The following is a 19,150-nucleotide window of genomic DNA, read 5'->3' on the forward strand; positions in this document are numbered from 1 at the left end:
ATAATTTTCTCACCACTGTCCAACTATTTACAAAGTCTCCATTACTATTACTATTAATCTTCTCATCACTCCTTATCACCCATCCCCTCCCACTTGTGACTGTATGACTGTAACTTTGTCGCTTGTACCCTTATGATTTATATTGAATGTTTCCTAGTATGAGTTGATTGCTTATTGTACCCTATGACTATCACTAAGTGTTGTACCTGATGATTCTTGACTCTTGACGAATGTACCTTTTCTTTTATGTACACTGAGAGCATTTGCACCAAGACAAATTCCTTGTGCATCCAATCACACTTGGCCAATAAAGAATTCTATTCTATTCTATTCTATTCTATTCTATTCTATTCTATTCTATTCTATTCTATTCTATTCTATTCTATTCTAATTCTATATATCAATAATATATCTAATGATAAATTTAGGCAGGACTTCAATTGTAGCCAATAAGACATATTCTCTTGTGGCCGGAGGAGGGAACTAAGATCTGAACACAGAGAGTTCCTAATAATTCAGCGACACTGAAACAATATAAAGCATAGCATATGTTATGTGTGTTATATGAATATGAAGCAAGGCAATATGTCTTTGAGTCAGACTTGATCTCTGGCAACTGCTGGGAAAGTCCATGCAGTCTTCTTGGCAACATTTTCAGAAGTGATTTGCCACTGTCATCTTAGAGCTGAGGAGGAGGGACTAGCTCAAAGTCATCCAGCTGACTTCCATGCCTAAGGTAGGACCAGAATTCAGGTTTTCTTGTTCTAGTTCTTGAGTACTAGTGACCAGTGTTTATTAATCAGTAATGCATTAACTGAGCTACTCTTAACAAAATCTGAACAATTAAAAACAATAAACTATTTACTGTAGGAATCAAGTGGCCTCATCTCTACAACTTAAGTTAGATTTGGAAGCTAAACTGAGCCAGGCTCAATTGGAGATGGGGTGGGATAGCAACAAGGAATTCCTAGTCTAGGAAGCTACGAAACATCTTGGAAAAAAGCAACAGCAAACCAGTTCTACACCATTGTTGAGAAAACTGACTGGATATAACCCATTCAGGGATGAGAACCAGAGCTCAATACAAGGATATGTTTTACAGTATCTCCTTCTAATGCATGCATTCTTACCTTTAGTGAATCAAAGCAGGCAATCACTCTTCCACTTTCAACCTGGCAGCTTTTGGATGGGTGTGCAAATTTACATTCCTCATCAGAACGTGAACAAGTCCCTCTCTGAAACTGCCTGCACACTTCTAGCGTCAGCCATTTTGTGTCTCTCACTGGAGCAACAATTGAAGCCATGATGTAAAACAGCTTTTGATTTTGTGAGTCGTTAATGAAATAGTCTCTGTTTAAAAACTCTAAAAAGCCAAGATGTTCCTTTCAATAAAACCAGGCATAGCTTAAGAAAATCCAATGCCTACGAAGATAATGTACAAAGCGGCTATTATCAGTGAACATTGTAGTTATCAACCAATATATGCCACTTGTACACTTTTGTCTGCAATATATTCATGCTCAGTAGCATTTCTGGCCAACGTTCATGCTACTGGGGGGGAAAAACTTTGTTTTCATACAATGGCATTCTTTTATACATTTTAGGCTGTAGTATCCTCTTCGTTGGTGTTGATTAGGTAGGAAAGGCTACAGATTCAGCAGTTCTTGTTTAGTTCAATATTTTTTCACACGTTTTGTAAATGCTGGAATCAGATTCACAGGAAGCAGCTGCTATAGTTGATTTGTAAGGTTAAAGCCAATATCTAGCTGTGAGAGATGATCATAAGAATGAGGCTGTCACTGTACAATGACTACATAAGGCACTTATAGTGCAGAAACCTGTGAAAACAAAGTGAAAAAGTTGTTCAAATAATATATAAATACAACTTTTCTAGAAAATGTTCTAGAAATGTAACTACAATATAACTTGTATAACTACATATTTTGAAAACCCAGGAAATAAAAAGTCAAGATGCACAATACAATAATCCATTAAAGTAATAAAATGATATTCAGAATAAAGTTTTTCTCATCAGATTTATTCGCTTTTGGGGGTAAAGACCAAGATGTCGGTAGATTAAGATTTTAATATTTTTATGCATTCTGGAACACCAGGAATGGAATGCTGATGATAACACACTTTAAATACAATAACTGAGCCTTTTAATTTGGTTACATTGTGAACGGATATGCTGAATATTGAAAAGACTCACTAAGTTTCCATTTCTTCCATGTGCAGTACAATTTTATAGAGGCTCACAATATCACTGGATACACTATTTGAACTGCAACACTATTTATACACTGGTGCTTAAAAGTTTGTGAACCCTTTTGAATATCAATATTCGGCCTAAGTGTGACCTAAAACATTTTTGTGAGATAGGTGATCATATAAATTTGATACATGAATAAGCAAATAAATAAAACATGATCTGTTCTCCATGTAAGTCCTAAACCTGAAAATGAAAATAACCCAATCAAATGGGTCAAAAATATACTTTTTCATTTATTGACTGAGGAAAATAATCTAAAAATCTCGAGTATCGCAAATTACCAGAAGAAACTCTTCTGTCCTTCCTTGATGCTGTGCTTTCCCTTCAGAGTGAATAATTCTCCTTTTCCATGCCATAATTTGCACTACCAATGTAGAGAGAGTACCTCAAAGTCACTACTAGTTAAAATGTGACATGATTTTAAAAAACAATTGTCACTGGCAAACACAAAACTTTTCCTGTTGACAACCAATTCAAGCTACACAAATATTTTGGATGAATCTCGGGCAGCATGGTTTTCCTCAGGAATGACAGGAGTTGGTCCAAACTTCTGGACTACAGCTTGTTGATAAATGTTATACCCATTTCTGTTATAACATTTCTGTTGTATTTTGGAAACTAGCAGGGATGGGAAAATTCTTGAATTTCTCTAAGATATATCCTGTAATGAAGAAGTCAGTTGAGAGGCCAGATTCTCGCTTCAAAGCACTAACAAGTAGTGAGAGGATTTTTGCTCAATTTCAAATGACAATATTGTCATTAAAGACTGAGAAATATTCCTTCTAACAAAAATCATAAAGATTCTAGGAAGGAGTAGTACTTGTATTTTATACATCTTTTTTTCTTCTATTCAATCATGTCTTGATTCTCAGAGACTGAATAAATCCTTGCAGTTTTCTTCACAAGATTTTCAGAAATGGGTTGCCATTGCCTCCTTCCTAAGGTTGAGAGAAAGTGACTGGCCCATGGTCACCCAACTGGGTTTGTGCTTAAGGCAGTACTAGACCTCAGGTTCTTTGAAATCTATAATCTATAAAGACCTTGTTCAAGTAATTAGCATTCTGAAACCCCGCGGGCGTGAGGGGCGGGGGGGGGGGGGGGGGGGGCGCGGGGGGGGGCCCTTTCTTTTGTTGACAAGCAAGAGCGGGGGGAGATGGCGTGTCGGTCGCGGCGGCGTGAGGGTTGTGGTTGGAAAAAAGGCGCGGTTTTTCCTAAAGCTAAGCATGACTGGAGCACAATAAAGAGCTGAACTTGGCACCGGCTCGAGCTCCCTCCTCTCGGGATTGGCACCTGGATACCTACGCATCACCTCCTCCAACTGGATTCAAACCGGCCTATTTGATCATGTAAAGAGGACTCCTTGTGGATCCACACCTCCATGAAACTAGAGGGCACCACTTCTCCTAAGCAGCACCAAAATGGGGTCGCCATTGGAAGTTATTAAAAACCAAGCTTTCTCAAAGAGACCTTCATTATCTGCGCTGCTTGTGGTTTTCTCTTCTACTTTAGTTTAGTTTTTATTATTTGAATTGTATGCCATTCTAATTCCGATGTCATTTTATTGACACTGTAAATACTGAAAGTTACAAGATTGAATTAGGATAAAAATCAAGTACAGTGGTACCTTGGGTCACAAACGCTTCTGTTCACGACCGAATCAGGTGACAACCAGAATTTTTGCTTCTGTTCACGAACAGATCTTCGGTTGGCGACCAAGCAAACCCAAAAATCACTGCGATTTCCCCTTCAGTGCCATTTTCTTTTGGTCCGTGCATGCATAGACAGTCGTGCTTCCAGTCACGACCAAATTGGGTAGCAACCATAGTCCTGGAATGGATTGCAGTCATGACTCGAGGTTCTACTGTACTGGTATCTTTTTTCTATCTTCAGCAAAGGAAGAGATTATGGTAATCTGATTCTGCATGTGACCAAGAGTTCTGCCTCACTTGTGGACATAGATAGCTGATGTATACAATGAAAGGAACTATATCAGAATCCTTGAGTCTTGCTTTACTATAATTTTGAATAATCATAGGCACTTAATCAATTTGCTTTCTCTTATCCCTTATATTTTGCTCAGATTTTGGGGATGAGTTCAGGCGAGATGCTAGAAGTTAATATCTAAATATAATTTGTAAGAAGGAACAAGAAATGCACCAAGATGCAAACATAGAGAGCTAGTTACAGTATTATTCCCGTACATGAAGACGTCAGTAAAGAGCTAGTGGAAAGAATAAATGTATGGAGCAGAGGGTATTTTTTTCATTAAAAAAATGAGAAAGAGATGTATTCAAAACATCTCTTGGGCTTTTCAGGATGAATTTGCTCATTGTTTCTGTTTTCTTCAGCACCCTTTTCCCCCCACCACAATTCTGACCGTGAAAGATTAATGAAGCATTTAATGACTCTGCAATGGATGGGTAAGAATTTAACATCTCTTCAGTGTGTATCTTCCAGAAAGATCTTGAAAGACTTTCCCTTGCCCGTTTCCTTCTTCCTCTTTCTTTTAGATTAGATTAGGACACTGAATTTTGTAATCGCTTATCAAACCTAAACAGTTCAACTCTAATCTCTTATCCAGCTAAGTATAGGAACAATGAAGACAAAAAGTTGTCTGCTTTGGGAGCCTCGTGGACACAACTTACTGAAGAACAGAAAGGGCTGTTGCTTGAATATTGTGGCATTGCCATATCTGAGGAAATGAAATGCATGTTTGGGGGAAAAAATGTAAAAGTATCTAGGGGTCAATCTGGCTGAAGTGTCATTTTAAAAATTCAGAGGCAGATTTGGTAGAAACATTTATAAACAAAACCAGAGTCTCTTAGGAGCTAATCTGGTAGAGGTATCCCCAGGAGTACCTTGGGGGCAAATTTAGCAGAGAATTCCCTGGAGGGTGGAGATGAAGATTAGCTGAAGCTACTAATGCAGAGAACTTGACAGTAATGTTCAAAGGTAGTGAGTGAACTGACAAGAGTCACGACAGAGCTGTGACTAGTTAATTAGCAGTCCTTGGCATTGGATAGAATAGAACAGAACAGAACAGAACAGAATAGAATAGAATTCTTTATTGGCCAAGTGTGATTGGACACGCAAGGATTTTGTCTTTGGTGCAATTGCTCTCAGTGTACATAAGAAAAAATACAATACAATACAATACATTCATCAAGAATCATAAGATACACTTAGTTCTAGTCATAGGTTACTAATAAGCAGTCAAATCATACTAGAAAACAAATAAAACAATATAAATTGTAAAGATACAAGCAACACCGTTATAATCGTAAGTTGGAAGAGATAGAGAATAGGAAGGATGAGAAGAATAATAGTAATACAGTCTTACTAAATACAGTCTTACTAAATACAGTCTTACTAGTTTGACAGTGTTGTGGGAATTAGTTATTTAGCAGAGTGATCGCATTTGGGGGGAAACTGTTCTTGTGTCTAGTTGTTCTGTTGTGCAGTGCCCAGATTGACAAACTCTCAAAACAGAGTCATGTGAGTGGAAGGCATGAGTCCAATTCCCCCAAAACTATACTGGACACAATATATTAGGTGTCTAGAGTCTGTTGGGCATGCAAGCTACATTTACATCTTTTAAGACTAACATCCAAGATAGAATGAAAGATACAAGTCGGGCCCCTAAAAGAATAGAAATGAGGTGGCATTAAGTAGTAAGAAAACAGTCTTGTTACATTGCCTTAAGCAGGGGTCTTCAAACTTGACAGCTTTAAGACTTGTGGACTTCAACTCCCAGAATTCCTCCTCCAGTCATGTTAGCTCAGGAATTCTGGGGGTTGAAGTCCACAAGTCTTAACTTGCCAAGTTTGAAGACCCTTGGCCTTAAGTATGGGGGGGAAAGAACAGAAATGTATTAAGAATTTTTTATAAGACACTAAAACTACATCAGCCCAAAATGAAAATTATGATAATAGAATTAACAGAATTGGAGGGGCCTTGGAGGTCTTCTAGCCCAAGCAGGAAACCTTATACCATTCCAGACAAAGTTATCCAATCTCTTCTTAAAAACCTCCAGTGTTGGAGCATCTACAATCTCTGAAGGCAAACCTGATTCATTGTTCTTAATATCAAGAAAAATGTCCTTAGTTCTAGGTTGGATCTTTCTTTGTTAAGTTTCCATCCTTCTTGTCTTGCACTTGGGTGCTCTGGAAAATAGATTGCCCCCTCTTCTTTGTGGCAATCTCTCAAATATTGGTAGACAGCTATCATATTACTCCTATTTCTTCTCTTCATTAGACTAGACATGCTTAGTTTCTATAACCGTTCATCATGTTTTTTGGCTCCAGACCTCTAATCACCTTTGTTGCTGTTCTTTGCACTTTTCCTAGAATCTCCACATCTTTTTTGTAGAATGGTGATCAGAACAGTATTCCAAATGTTGTTTTACCAAGGAAATTTATAGAAGTAATAATATTTCATGTGATCTTGATACTATTCCTCTTTTTATGCAGCCTAGGACTTGTTGGCTTTTTTGGTAACTGCAGCATGCTCTGGCTCATTCTTGTCTTTTAGTTAACTTTCAGTTACTAATGTTCAGCCAGATAATCCATGACTTACAACCAGAACTGAGCTCAGAATTATGGTCATTATGTTGTTTCTGTCATTAAAAAAGGAACCCAAGCAATCCCAGATCTCCCCACTGTAGGTATTATGCAGAGCATGAGATGTCTTAGGGGCACGGAAGGCCCTGGGCTGCTGGAATAAATGATTTTAGTTGAGGACTCACTCTATAACCTGTGCATTTGGCTTTTCTTGCCTAAGTGTAAAACCTTACTTTTCTCGCCCGTGAATTGATTTCTGACTTATATCCAGTGTTCAAGTCTGTTGAGATATTTTTGGATCTTGAGCCAATCTTCTAGAGTGTTGGCTATTCCCCCTAGTCTATAAATATAAGAAATGGAACAACAGCTACGGAAAGCATATTTAAAACTGGATGTTAAATTGTAAATCAAAGGCCGGGGAAAAGGTGGGGATCCTGTTCTAGAGTGTGGCCTACCCTAGTCTTAAAATAAGAAAAGGAACAACAGCTAGGGAAAAATTAAAAAAGGAGTTAAAAGTAAATCAAAAGAAATAAAATTTCACAATAATTAGCAATGGAACAATATCATAAAGCTAGTTTCAAAATATGACTATATCAATGCCATTCACAAATAGTCATGAAATCTAGTCTGCATTCAAGTATCACATCACTAAATGGAATTTAATAATAAGAATAAAAAACAGATGTAAGAACTTTATATTGAAGGTATATATAGTATAAACAGAAATTATTGCCTAACATGTAAGTAAAAGACCAATCTACCGCGATGATTCCATCAATTATTTTAGATTCAACCAATTGCAATGAATATTTAAAAAATATAATAATTTCTCTTTTTAGAAATCAATGTAGCACAAAGTTTTAATTTAGATGTGGTTGCATTATTAATTCAGTGCAATACAGGACAGGAGATATAGTCATTTCCCAACAACAGATACATCCCTTGTTAGCAAAAATGAACTATTCAAAGTTGCTAGCACATCATTCTTAGTTCTATAAGTAAATAGTACATGTTTTTCTATTATCTAGGGATGTCCAACATATTTTGGATGTTAAACATATTTAAGTTAAAACATTTTGTTTAAAGCCCAACGTTATCTTGATTTCAAAATTAGTTCTGACTATTTTGGAAGTCTTTGAAGTTAGGAGTCAGCTATGTCAGTAACTCATTTAAATATCAAACAGGGGGTTGTTTTGAGTTTGAAACGTATCCAGAATGATTGAGATAACCCATTTTGGACTTATCACAGGGAGCACCTAACTAGCCAATCCAATCCTGGGGCTGTTCAAAGTTAAAACAATCCTCCTCTAACTCATTGATGAATGGACTATGTGGTATTTACACAAAACTCTAATTCTGTTCATGACTTAATAAAGTTATGCAAATGCAACTTACAAGTAGCCTTAAGCTACAGCTATATTAATTAATATAAGGCAAACGGGGTTGAATAATTTGCAAGTGTTCTGTTTTTATCCAAATTGTTATACTGTAATTTAGACCCAATTCCTGATTTTTCATATTTGCGTCTACCACATTTCACAAAGAATAAAAAAAATCTTTATTGTCAGCAGATGCACTCTGGGAAGGATTAGTAATCAGGATTTGGAAGTTATCACTAATTCAGAAGCTCTATTTCTATCAACATTTCTATTATAGGAAATAAAAGACAGAGCAGATAATACTATTCATAAATTATCAGGTAACATGGTTTCTCATTTAAATCTGGATTGGTTAAAGATGAGCATGTAAAAACTGACATTTTTTTTCCATAAAGCAATCTGAAATCTTTGAAAACCATGGTGAAATTGTAGTCCAAAAGAAACTCGTTCAATTTATGCCTTCTGTTTTACTGCATTGGTGTTCCTATTAGCATATAGCTACTATTATAAATCAGCATTGATCCTTAGCTTCTTTAAACCGCTGATATATTGAATCTTAAGTACAAATATTCAAAACACACATTACGCATTCACCTCTATTTACTTAACATTTTATTTATATAACTTTATATACAGATTGTCAATATTTTCTGGAGGAAAAAAAAACCAAATTGATCCAAGTTTTAAGTGGGAAAAAAAAACCAAAGGGCACTGTTCAAAATTCATGAAGAAATAAAAAAAAGAAAATTAGAAAAATTTCTGTGAATGCTATTAGAAAAAAAAATAAAAGGGTTATTTTCTATGAGCACTACACAGAACAATTTAAATTGCTTCGACATGAATTGATTTAACTCTCACATACAGATTTCTCTGTTCTTAGGAGAAATCTCTTTTCTCTAAATCCTTGCTCCAAGAGACACATATGGTATGCAGCACAGTGCAGCAAACTCTATAAACATTCAATAATACATACATACATACATAAAATCAATCTCCTACCTACCTTTTGTAGCTGTGTCTAATCGGCACTCCCATGAAGCAAGCAAAGTCGTCTAATGTAGGAGTAGCCATATCTTTTCAATTGCATCATCCTGATGATGCGTAAGTTTCCGTGGAATAATTATTATGCTTATTTTCTCCCTCCTCTAGCTAAAAGCTTTATGCCTTATCTGGGGATTTCCCTTCAGATGATGATGAATCAAAGACGGCCTGGAGGCTGCTGGTGACAGGCTGCAGCCCTTCCTTCTAGCAAAATTCCTCCCAAAATACAGTCGGTAGCCAATTACGTGAAAGCTTAGGTTGCTCTGCTGGTCTTAGCAACTGATTGGAAGGCAGTAACTGACAAGGCAGCAGCACTTACTACTGTGCAAAAACAGGGCATCTGTACCAATAAAACAGAAATATCTCTTCCCCTTGAAAATGGTGTTTTGAAGAAGGTAAATGATACCAGTAATGAACAGAAATGTAAAAAACAGAAATGTAAAAAACACTGATTTACCAGATTTGACACTTACGCAACTGAAAATGCATACATATTCAAGGAAATAGATTAGATTTTAAAATCGGCGTAGCTGTTTTATATAAAATTCATCTATCTTTTTGTTGATAAGCATTTCTTTAGGCACTTAAATGTCTACTCTGCAGTAAATGATTATGAAGAGAGGATGCTCTGGTCCTCTGCTGAGATTTGTTCATGTATATTAATCCAATTAACCTGAGTGTAATAACTTCAACTTTTAAAACAATACTTCTGAGATAGATCATGTTATTAACTGGCATTCCATAAACTTTGGAATGCCAGTTAATAACTTCCACTTCATTTTGCTATGTATATTAAAACATATTTTTTTTTACTATGCAACATGTTAAAAATGATTCTGATAATCCTTTAAAATTAATTTTTTAAAATTTTAAATTAATTTGGCCCTAGGAATATTAAAAAGCCCAGAGAGGTACAAAATGCCTGTCTCATATTAATGTTCAGCATAACATTAATTTCCAGAAGTTGTTTAAAACCATACCTATTAATTATTCTATTATTTGTAAATGTTTTTGTACTATATGTTTAACTAATATTTAACTTTAACATGCCTATTTAGGGCTTGTTGTATCTTTTTTTTTTTAACTGTCCTTATCTTGAAATACCAGGAACTTGAGCTGACTCACCCTAATGGGATTGATGCATCCCACTCACACCAGAGGCCTATTTCAGATCCCATCTGCCAAAGAATTTCTGCTTTTCTGCTTGGGCCCTGCCCTCTGTAATATTCTCCCATTGCCTCTAGCTCCTGGCCTTCCAGAAGAGCATTAATCAATTTAATCAGAATAAAGCTGGAAGGGACCTTGGAGGTCTTCTAGTCCAACCACCTGCTTAAGCAGGAGACCCCATACCATTTCAGATTAGTGGCTGTCCAGTCTCTTTTTAAAGACCTTCAGTAATGAAGCATCCATGACTTCTGACAGCAAGCTGTTTCACTGCTTAATTGTTCTTAATGTTAGGAAGGTTCTTCTTAATTCCAGGTTGCTTCTTTCCTTGATTAGTTTCCATCCATTGTTTCTTGTCTTGCCTTCTGGTGCTTTGGGAAATAAGTTGACTCCTTTCTCTTTGTGGCAACCTCTCAGATACTGGGAAACTGTTATCAGGTCACCCCAGTACTTCTTTTCTCTAGACTAGCCAAACGCAAATCCTGCAACTGTTCTTCATATTTTAGTCCCCAGGCCCTTAATCATCTTAGTTGCTCTTCGTGCACCTTTTCCAAAGTCTCAACATCTTTTTTGTAATGTGGTGCAGTATTCCAAGCTTTTTTTGGCTGCTACCAAACACTGCTAGCCCATATTTAAGGGATGATCCACTAGGACTCCAAGGTCTCTCTAAACAGTTACTGTTTTTGAGACAGGTTTCACCTAATCTGTACTTGTACTTTTGGTTTTTCTTGCCTAAATGTAATGTGCTTTTCTCCACATTAAATTTCATTTTGTTGGATAGGACACATTATTCAACTCTCTCAAGATCCATTTGGATCCTGAGCTTGTCTTCTGGGGGCGGGTTGGCTATTCCTGCCAGCTTAGTATCATCTGCAAATTTGATGAGTTCCCCTTCTATTGGTCTGTAGTTTCCTGGGTCTGGGTGGGTTGTTTTTTTGCCTTTTTTTGAAATTGGGAACCAGCAATCAGCTCTTTTGTAATCCTCAAGTAGTTCCCCGGGACTCCAGGAAATTTGAAAGATATACTACAATAATTCTGAGATAACATCTGCCAGCTCCTTCAGAACTCTTTAAGATATATTCCAAATCAGGTCCTGGTGACTTATATTCATTAAGATCAAACAGGTATTTTCTTACCATTTTCTTGCTTAATTTAATTTTTATTTCTAGTCTGTCTTTTAAGGTAATGTTTTTGGTAGGTTGGCTTCTAATTCTTCTCCCATAAAGACTGATGCAAAGATTGAGTTAAGCAGCCCTGCTTTCTCTCTACTGCCTTGCCTTCTTCTCTCCTTAGTGGACTGACTGTTTCCTTGAGTTTATTCTTGTTATTTATGTGTCAAAACAAACTTTATTATCTTTGATTTTTGTTAGGAGTCTGAGTTCCTTCCGAGTCCTTGCTTTCCTGACTTCATCTTTGCAGATTTGGGCTATCTGCTGATATTCTACCATAGTTAAAAGTCCCTCTTTCCATTTTTTGCCCTTGTTCTTTTTGTCTTTCAGTTTATTAGAGAGATATTTGTGCCACCATGCTGGTTTATTCTTGGATTTCCTGCATTTGATTTTCAGTGGTAGAGGTAGTCTTCGACTTACAACAGTTGGTTTAGTGACCATTCAAAGTTACAACAGCACTGAAAAAAGGGCATGACCATAATTCACACTTACGACTATTGTGACATCCCCATGGTCATGTATCAAAATCCAGATGCTTGGCAACTATCTGACTCATATTTGGGAAGGTTGCAGTGCCTTAGGGTCATGTGATCAGCTGATATCACCTTCTGACAATCAAAGTCAATGTGGAAACCAGATTCACTGAACAACCATGTTACTAAATGAACAGCTGCAGTGATTCACTTAACAACTGTGGCAAGAAAAGTATTAAAATGGGGCAAAATTCACTTAAATGGTTCACTCAGCAACATAAATTTTGGGCTCAATTGTGGTTGTAGGTCAAGGAGCAACATTATTGTGCTGGATTGGGTTTATATGACTATGTTTTTCAGAGTTTCTCAAGCTTCTTGAGTTGTTTTCCCCTGTCAGATTTGCATCCATGCAATCTTTCCTAGGCTCTCTCTGAGTTTGTTAAAGTCAGCTCTTTTAAAGTTTAAGACACTGGTTGGATTATGTTCTATCGCTTGTGTTTGCATTATATTGAATTCAAATAAGACATTATCACCTTTGCCCAAAATTCTGGCAACTTCAACTCCTCTATTAGGTCCAGTATAGCTTTTCCTAGTTCCCTCCTCTACCTTTTGAATGACAAAGTTTTTAGCTAACATGGTTAGGTATCTATTTGATCTTCCACTTGCTGCAGATTTTGTCTTCCAGTTGATATCAGGATAATTAAAGTCTCCCATTACTACTGTGGTATGCTTTTTACATATATTTGTTAATTGGTTAGCAAAAAGTTTATCTATTTCTTTTGTTTGGTTGGGTGGCCTGTAGTATAAATCTATGGCAATATCATTCTTTTTTCCTTTAATATTGACCCATGTGCACTCTAGGAGGCTTTCATCCTTAGTTTTGTAGATTATGCATATCTTTGCTGGAAATCCATCAATCTAATCTAAGTGTGGCTAGATTGTAAAACTAATTAACAACCCAGTAGAAGGCAATGGTAAACTATTTCCATATTGTTGCTAAGATATGAAATCACTAAGCACTAAGCTCAACTCAAAAAACACTTTTCTCTTTTAACATAATGGACATTTTTGTAATGGAACATAATAAAGAACTACACAAGATCTTACAAAACAAGATGAAGAAGTCAGAAAAAAAAATCTGAAAATGGCATAAAGTAAACTAAAATTCCTATCCCAGATATTCACAATATTCCCATCTATCAATTAAAATTCCTGTCCAAGATATTCACAATATTTATGCTATGTAAATCTCTTGTGGATGAAATTCAGAAGGAATGCTTTTCTCATTAATTCTAATTAATATTAGTAAACTTAGCTACCCCAAACAATTGAAGGAGAATAAGGTGAAAATGATTGGAGGGAAGGTTGAATTGTGGAGCCGAAGAAGTAGGAAATCTAGTTTTGTTCAAAAAAATGGGAAAGTAGATCAAGTATCAAAATCAGACCAATATGAGTGAAAACAAAATAAAAATGTTCTCTCTCTGCGATGCAGAAGTATGGGTCCCTCCCGTAGGGAATAAAAGAGGAGTGAAAGGGGAGTGGGGTATTGAAGGAGACAATAGTTCATTTGGGTGAAGATGTTTCTGCATTCTTGCCAAGTATTGTCTACTACACTGTGGCGTCTGAAAGATATCAGCCTGGCAACTTTCCAAGCCTGATAGAAGTCTGTAATTGTGGAATATCTTGAAAGACTGTTGGCAAGGACTTTGCTGGAGAGGAATTCACTGTAAACTAAATAAAAGGGGTTTATCAGGATGAGGAGTCAACTTAATGCTGTTGAGGAAGCCTAGGTCAGAAGCTAAGTTCAATGCAACCACCTCTCCCGTGTGTTTTTTTTCAATAATCTTACTACCAAATACAGAGTATTAAACTCACATTCTGTATTCAAAACAATTTGTTATTAATCAAAACAGGAATCCTTTATTCCAGGATGGTTACATCTTAGAACTGAGAAAGAAACAACTTCTAGATATGAACAGATACTCACCGTTTTCTTAATCAGCCCTAGTCTGTGCTTTGTATAGTTTGACAGTGGGAGAGATAAGATTCACTACCATCACAACAACTATGGCCCGGAGCTGTTGAAGGCCAGTGAGCAAGGTTTAGTAAGAGTTAAGTCACTATACCACAGAAGACAAATATTCTGTTTTTTTTTTTCCAATTTCTTAGTATTGAGGTTTAGACTTTGAAATGTAAATAATATACAAGTACCAGAGCACTTGATGTGCCCACAGGAGGAGATTCCAATAAACTATGTTCAAAGGTATGGTATTAGAGCTACCAGAATGGACATCCTTGTACTATAGTTCAGAAAGCAAATTTTAATTCCAATGAGAGGATATTAATGCACAATAATACAATAGACAATACAAATAAACAGTTAAATATGCAAACCAAAGTGAGATACACTGAAACCAACCTGATCTATTTCCAAGGAATATCATTAGGACTTGAGCTGAAAAATATCAAAAAGAAGTGCTTATCCTTAACCTTGAGTCTTTAGCATTCTGCATCGTTCAGTTATACAAACTCGAAGGAACAGAACAAAACATGAAAATCAGTATTATAGTATGATGGCTACCTTCTTTTTCAAGTAACAGTGTATCAACATAAAGAATAGAATGTCTTTGCAGATATAGGTTTTAATGAAAGATTTGGCAGGAAAAGACTATGTATCGATTTGCATGACACAGTAAATCTTATTAAAACTTATTAATGAACAAGCAACTAGCAATTCCCATGAGTGTCAGCGGTTAATAAAAGAAAGACAAACTATGTTTTGCTTTGCATTTTTCTCTAGTTTGTTCTAGGAGGAACAGGACTGAATCCCTACTTGGAGAGTACACTAAATTAACCACAAAGGTTGTGGTTTTCTGATGGTGTCTGCTTGCAGAGAGAATTAGCTTGCACCCCATACTACTCATTTATTAATAAACCTTAATACACTTGCTGTGTCATTGCAGACTGACTCCATGCAAGCAACAAGATTCAGCTTGGACAAAAACATATCTAGGCTTTACAAGAGAGAAAATGCAAAAATGTCATATTCTGACAGCATATTTTCATTGCAAGTATTCTGGCATATTTCACAGCATATTTTAGAAGCTGTGCTCCATTTTCCAATTCCTCTTGCAATTCTTGTAAGAATATACGTGTATCTCCAATTGCTACTTGTGGCAATCTTTGTTATGGAATTCAGAAATAAAACTTAAGTTAATTACCAATAAAGGAGAACCACTCAACACAGTCAACTTGCTGCAGCCAACTCACTGCGGAACAAGACTTACACTAATATGAAAGAAATGGTGGAATAGAATCATTAAAAAAAAAGAATGCAAAAGGAGGGACAAAATGAAACGTGAATGACAAAAATTAATTTTTTTATTATTATTTAAATTGAGTTGGCTGAATTGTCCCTCAGCAAGTTGTCCCTTGGTGAGTTGGTTGTGAAGTTGTGCCATGGTGAGTTGACAATGGAAAGTTCTCTCATTCTGGTCCTTGATCCTTGATTGTTTTCTTGCAGACCTTCCAATACCCAGACTAAATAACATCATCAGTACGAGTAATGGCTAATGAAATGACTGCAAAAAAAAACCAACAACACCCAACCAAGCTCAGAGAGCACTAAGGACACCCTCCCTTAATATTAATATGATTGTAAGAGATAATTTTAACTATTGGAGCAAATGTTTAAAAATGTCACTGCCTTCAATCGGCTCACTCTTTTATGCATTGGATCACCGCTGCCTTTGCATTTTCACAGACATGTTTCCTTCTGCATGCAACAGGCTATATACCATATTATAAATATCGTACTTGACATTAATAGGATTTTATGAATTTCAAATACCTGGAGAAAAAAACCCTCTACCTGCTCTAATTCAGCTTCATGGATAAAAAACGTTTTTATGTATCAGTGCTTCCCATGTTTTCTTTCAAATCATTTCAAGGACACATATTTCCTGAATATGTAGGCTTACATTTAACAATTTCACTGCAAAAAACCCAAAACATTCCACAGACAAACTCTCTTCCTTGCAGGAATAAATCATATTTAAAAGCAAACTTAGTTCTCTTACTAAAGTTGCCAAATGCTGAATAAACAAAATAATGAATCAGCGCTGAACCACAAGTAATTCTGTCTTTCCACATGTTCTGAGCAGTTAATAGCTGTAGTAGAACTGTCCACAACAGAGCAATAGTCACATTTCTAAATCACCCAACAGTATTATACAAATCCACTAAAAGCATATATTTAAAAGCAGTGGGCATAAAATCTTTTCATGTTTAAAATTGCATATACTATTCATCAAATGAGGGAATGAGGGATGGCAAACAGCAAACATTTCCATATGGAGTACTGACTGCAATTCTTTCTCTGTTTTTTAAACCTAATCAAGGTTGATAAAGCTACAGGAGGGCCTTGCACAACATGGACCAGATTGAGGATTCAGGCTCTGCCTCTATGGGTTTTAGCCAAGAATGGCACATAACAATTAAACAATAGTATAAATGAACAATTAGATCTAGAACCGGAACTCTTCCTATTGGGGATCTTCAAAAAAATATGTAAAGAGTACAAAATATGTACACATATTAACTGCTGCCAGGATTGCCTTAGCTCAATGTTGGAAACAGCCATGCATACCCTCAGAGAAACTTGTTATACAAAAAGTTATGAACTGCGCAGAAATGGACAAATTAACGTTGAGCTTAAAAGATAAAGGCACATCGATATTATATAAGGTGTGGGAACAATGGTATAACTGGATAGAATGGAGATAGATTAAAGATAGATAGTTATTAAACATAAGTAATAGATAAAATAAGAATGTAATTATGCATATCTGTAAATAATGCACGAATTATTGTCATAAGAGAATCACTACAAATTGCTGTTGTTGAGTGATATTTTTTTTTCTTTTTCTTGCTTTTTTATGTTTTTTATGTAATTAAAGTTCAATAAAGGATTTAAAAAAGGCAATTCCTATAAATGCAGATAGTCCTCAACTCACAACAATTGAGGCCAAAATTTCTGCTGCTAAATGAGACATTTGTTAACTGACTTTGCCCCATTTTATGACCTTTCCTGTCAGTTCAGTGAATCACTGCAGTTGTTCAGTTAATAACATGGTTGTTAAAAGTGAATCTGATTTCTTCATTGACTTTGCTTGTCAGAAGTTCGCAAAAGGTGATCACATGACCCCCGGACACCACAACCGGTCATAAATATGAATTGGTTGCCAAATATATGACCATGGGGAAGCCGCAATGGTCGCAAGTGTGAAAAACAGTGTTAAATCCCTTTTTCCAGTGCCGCTGTAACTCTGAATGGTCAACTAAATGAACTGTTGCAAGTCGAGGACTACCTGTACATTAAAATTCCCTAGTGATCTCAGCTACAGATAGTCCACAACTTACAACAGTTCATTTAGTGACCATTCAAAGTTACAACGGCACTGAAAAAAGGGACTTACGATCATCTTTCCCACTTACGACCTTTGTAAGCATCCCGATGATCATGTGATCAAAATTCAGATGCTTGGTCACTGGTTCATACTTACGACCATTGCTGCATCCCAAAGTTATGTCATCACCTCCTGACAAGCAAAGCCAACGGGGCAGTCAGATTCGCTTAACAACCGGGTTACTAACTTACCAAGTGCAGTGATTCACTTAACAATGGTGACAAGCGAGGTCGTAAAACGGGGTGAAAAAAATCACTTAACCAATGTTTCACTTAACAACATAATTTTGGGACTCACTTGTCCTGGTAAGTTCAAGGACTGCGTGTACTTACTTCTAGTCTGCATGCATCTTCTGATAATATCCTCCTCTGTTCGCTTTGCTACGCAATTTTACAGAGAAAAGACCATAAACACTAACCGCTCGATTCTACCGCGTCCCAGACAGTTCTCCAAACCCAGACGGCCAGGCTCCCTCAGCCGGCCAAGGGTTCAACACGGAACCGGCGGCGGCGGCGGCACCTTGGCGTGAACTAATCACACCGACTCGCTCCTCAAGCAATGCTGGACACGAGCGCCAAAGATGAAAACAGCCTCGACGCCTGGCAACCTCGCTCGCCTTCTCCGCCTCGATTACGCACGGAACCTGCCACCATTTCCATAGTATCCGTTGAGGGCCGGTGTAGCAACACACACACACACACACACACGGAACATGTTCTTCCCGCCCGGTAAAGGCATTCACAACGACGGCGCTGGATGTCGCCTCCCTGCCACCCACCTACCCCAAAAAGCCAGCGTCTTCTCAGCAAACTGCCACCCACACCTGGTCCCACGCGTGTGTGTGTATACACACACACACACACACATACATACATGTGGGACCAGGTGTATGTATGTGTGTATGTATGTATGTATCATCTATCTATCTATCTATCTATCTATCTATCTATCTATCTATCTATCTATCTATCTATCTATCTATCTATCTATCTATCTATCTATCTATCTATCTATCATATCTATCATATCTCTATATCCCCGAAGCCGCGGTCGCCCGCCCTTCTCCCGGTTTGCAAGGAAAGCTATCGGGCACCTCGCCCTCAGGCCTCCCCACGTTCCCCCCTCACCTGCGAAGGAAACCGAGCGGCCGCGGCGCTTGGGAGGGCTTCGGCGCGAACCGCAAGAACTCGTCCGCGCGCCCTCGGAGCGGGGAAGGCAGCAGCTCGAGACTGGCTAAACCAGGCCCTCTCTCTCTCTCTCTCTCTCTCTCTCTCTCTCTTTGGAAGGGCTGAGCTGAGGCCAGCCGTGCCACCTCCCTCCTGCTCCTCCTCTTCACGGGGCCGCAGACTCCATGACGAGGCCGCCCATGAGACGCGCTGCGGCGTGAACCGGGGACGGCTGCCCGCCTGGCACCGCTAGGGAGAGGCCGCGTTCTGCGCTTCGTTCCCTGGCGCGCGAATTCTCTCCCTGCCCGCTCCCCCCCCGCCCCCCGCGCGCGCACTTTTCGCCCCACAGGCGTCTACAAGTGGTTTGGTGGGACTTGGGAACGCTGGAGGGATTTTGGCAATCGTGACGGGAAGGGAGAATTGAACGACGAAGCTTCTTCGTGTTGGCGAAAATAATGG

At 37.7% G+C, this 19,150-nt stretch overlaps 1 protein-coding gene across 14 annotated transcripts in view; it reads right to left on the reverse strand.

The window, feature by feature from the left end:
- MBNL2 (muscleblind like splicing regulator 2) overlaps positions 1-18,867 on the reverse strand; it is a 63,173-nt gene extending 44,306 nt beyond the window's left edge. For 13 of the 14 annotated variants that reach the window (XM_026668975.2, XM_026668973.2, XM_087967368.1 and 10 more), the window contains exons 1-2: positions 18,653-18,867; positions 1,131-1,838 (exon numbers count right to left, since the gene is read on the reverse strand). In XM_026668975.2, the coding sequence (XP_026524760.1) occupies positions 1,131-1,304 (174 nt within the window). In that variant the 5' untranslated portion in view covers positions 1,305-1,838; positions 18,653-18,867. Of the gene's footprint in view, positions 1-1,130; positions 1,839-7,064; positions 7,167-18,652 lie in introns of those variants that run through there. The other variant, XM_087967364.1, reaches the window with a different exon arrangement.
- Positions 18,868-19,150: the final 283 nt, after the last annotated feature.

This window comes from Notechis scutatus, chromosome 5 (genome assembly GCF_049901735.1).
Source record: "Notechis scutatus isolate UNSWTSFEM ecotype Mainland chromosome 5, rNotScu1.2, whole genome shotgun sequence".
NCBI lineage: Eukaryota > Metazoa > Chordata > Lepidosauria > Squamata > Elapidae > Notechis > Notechis scutatus.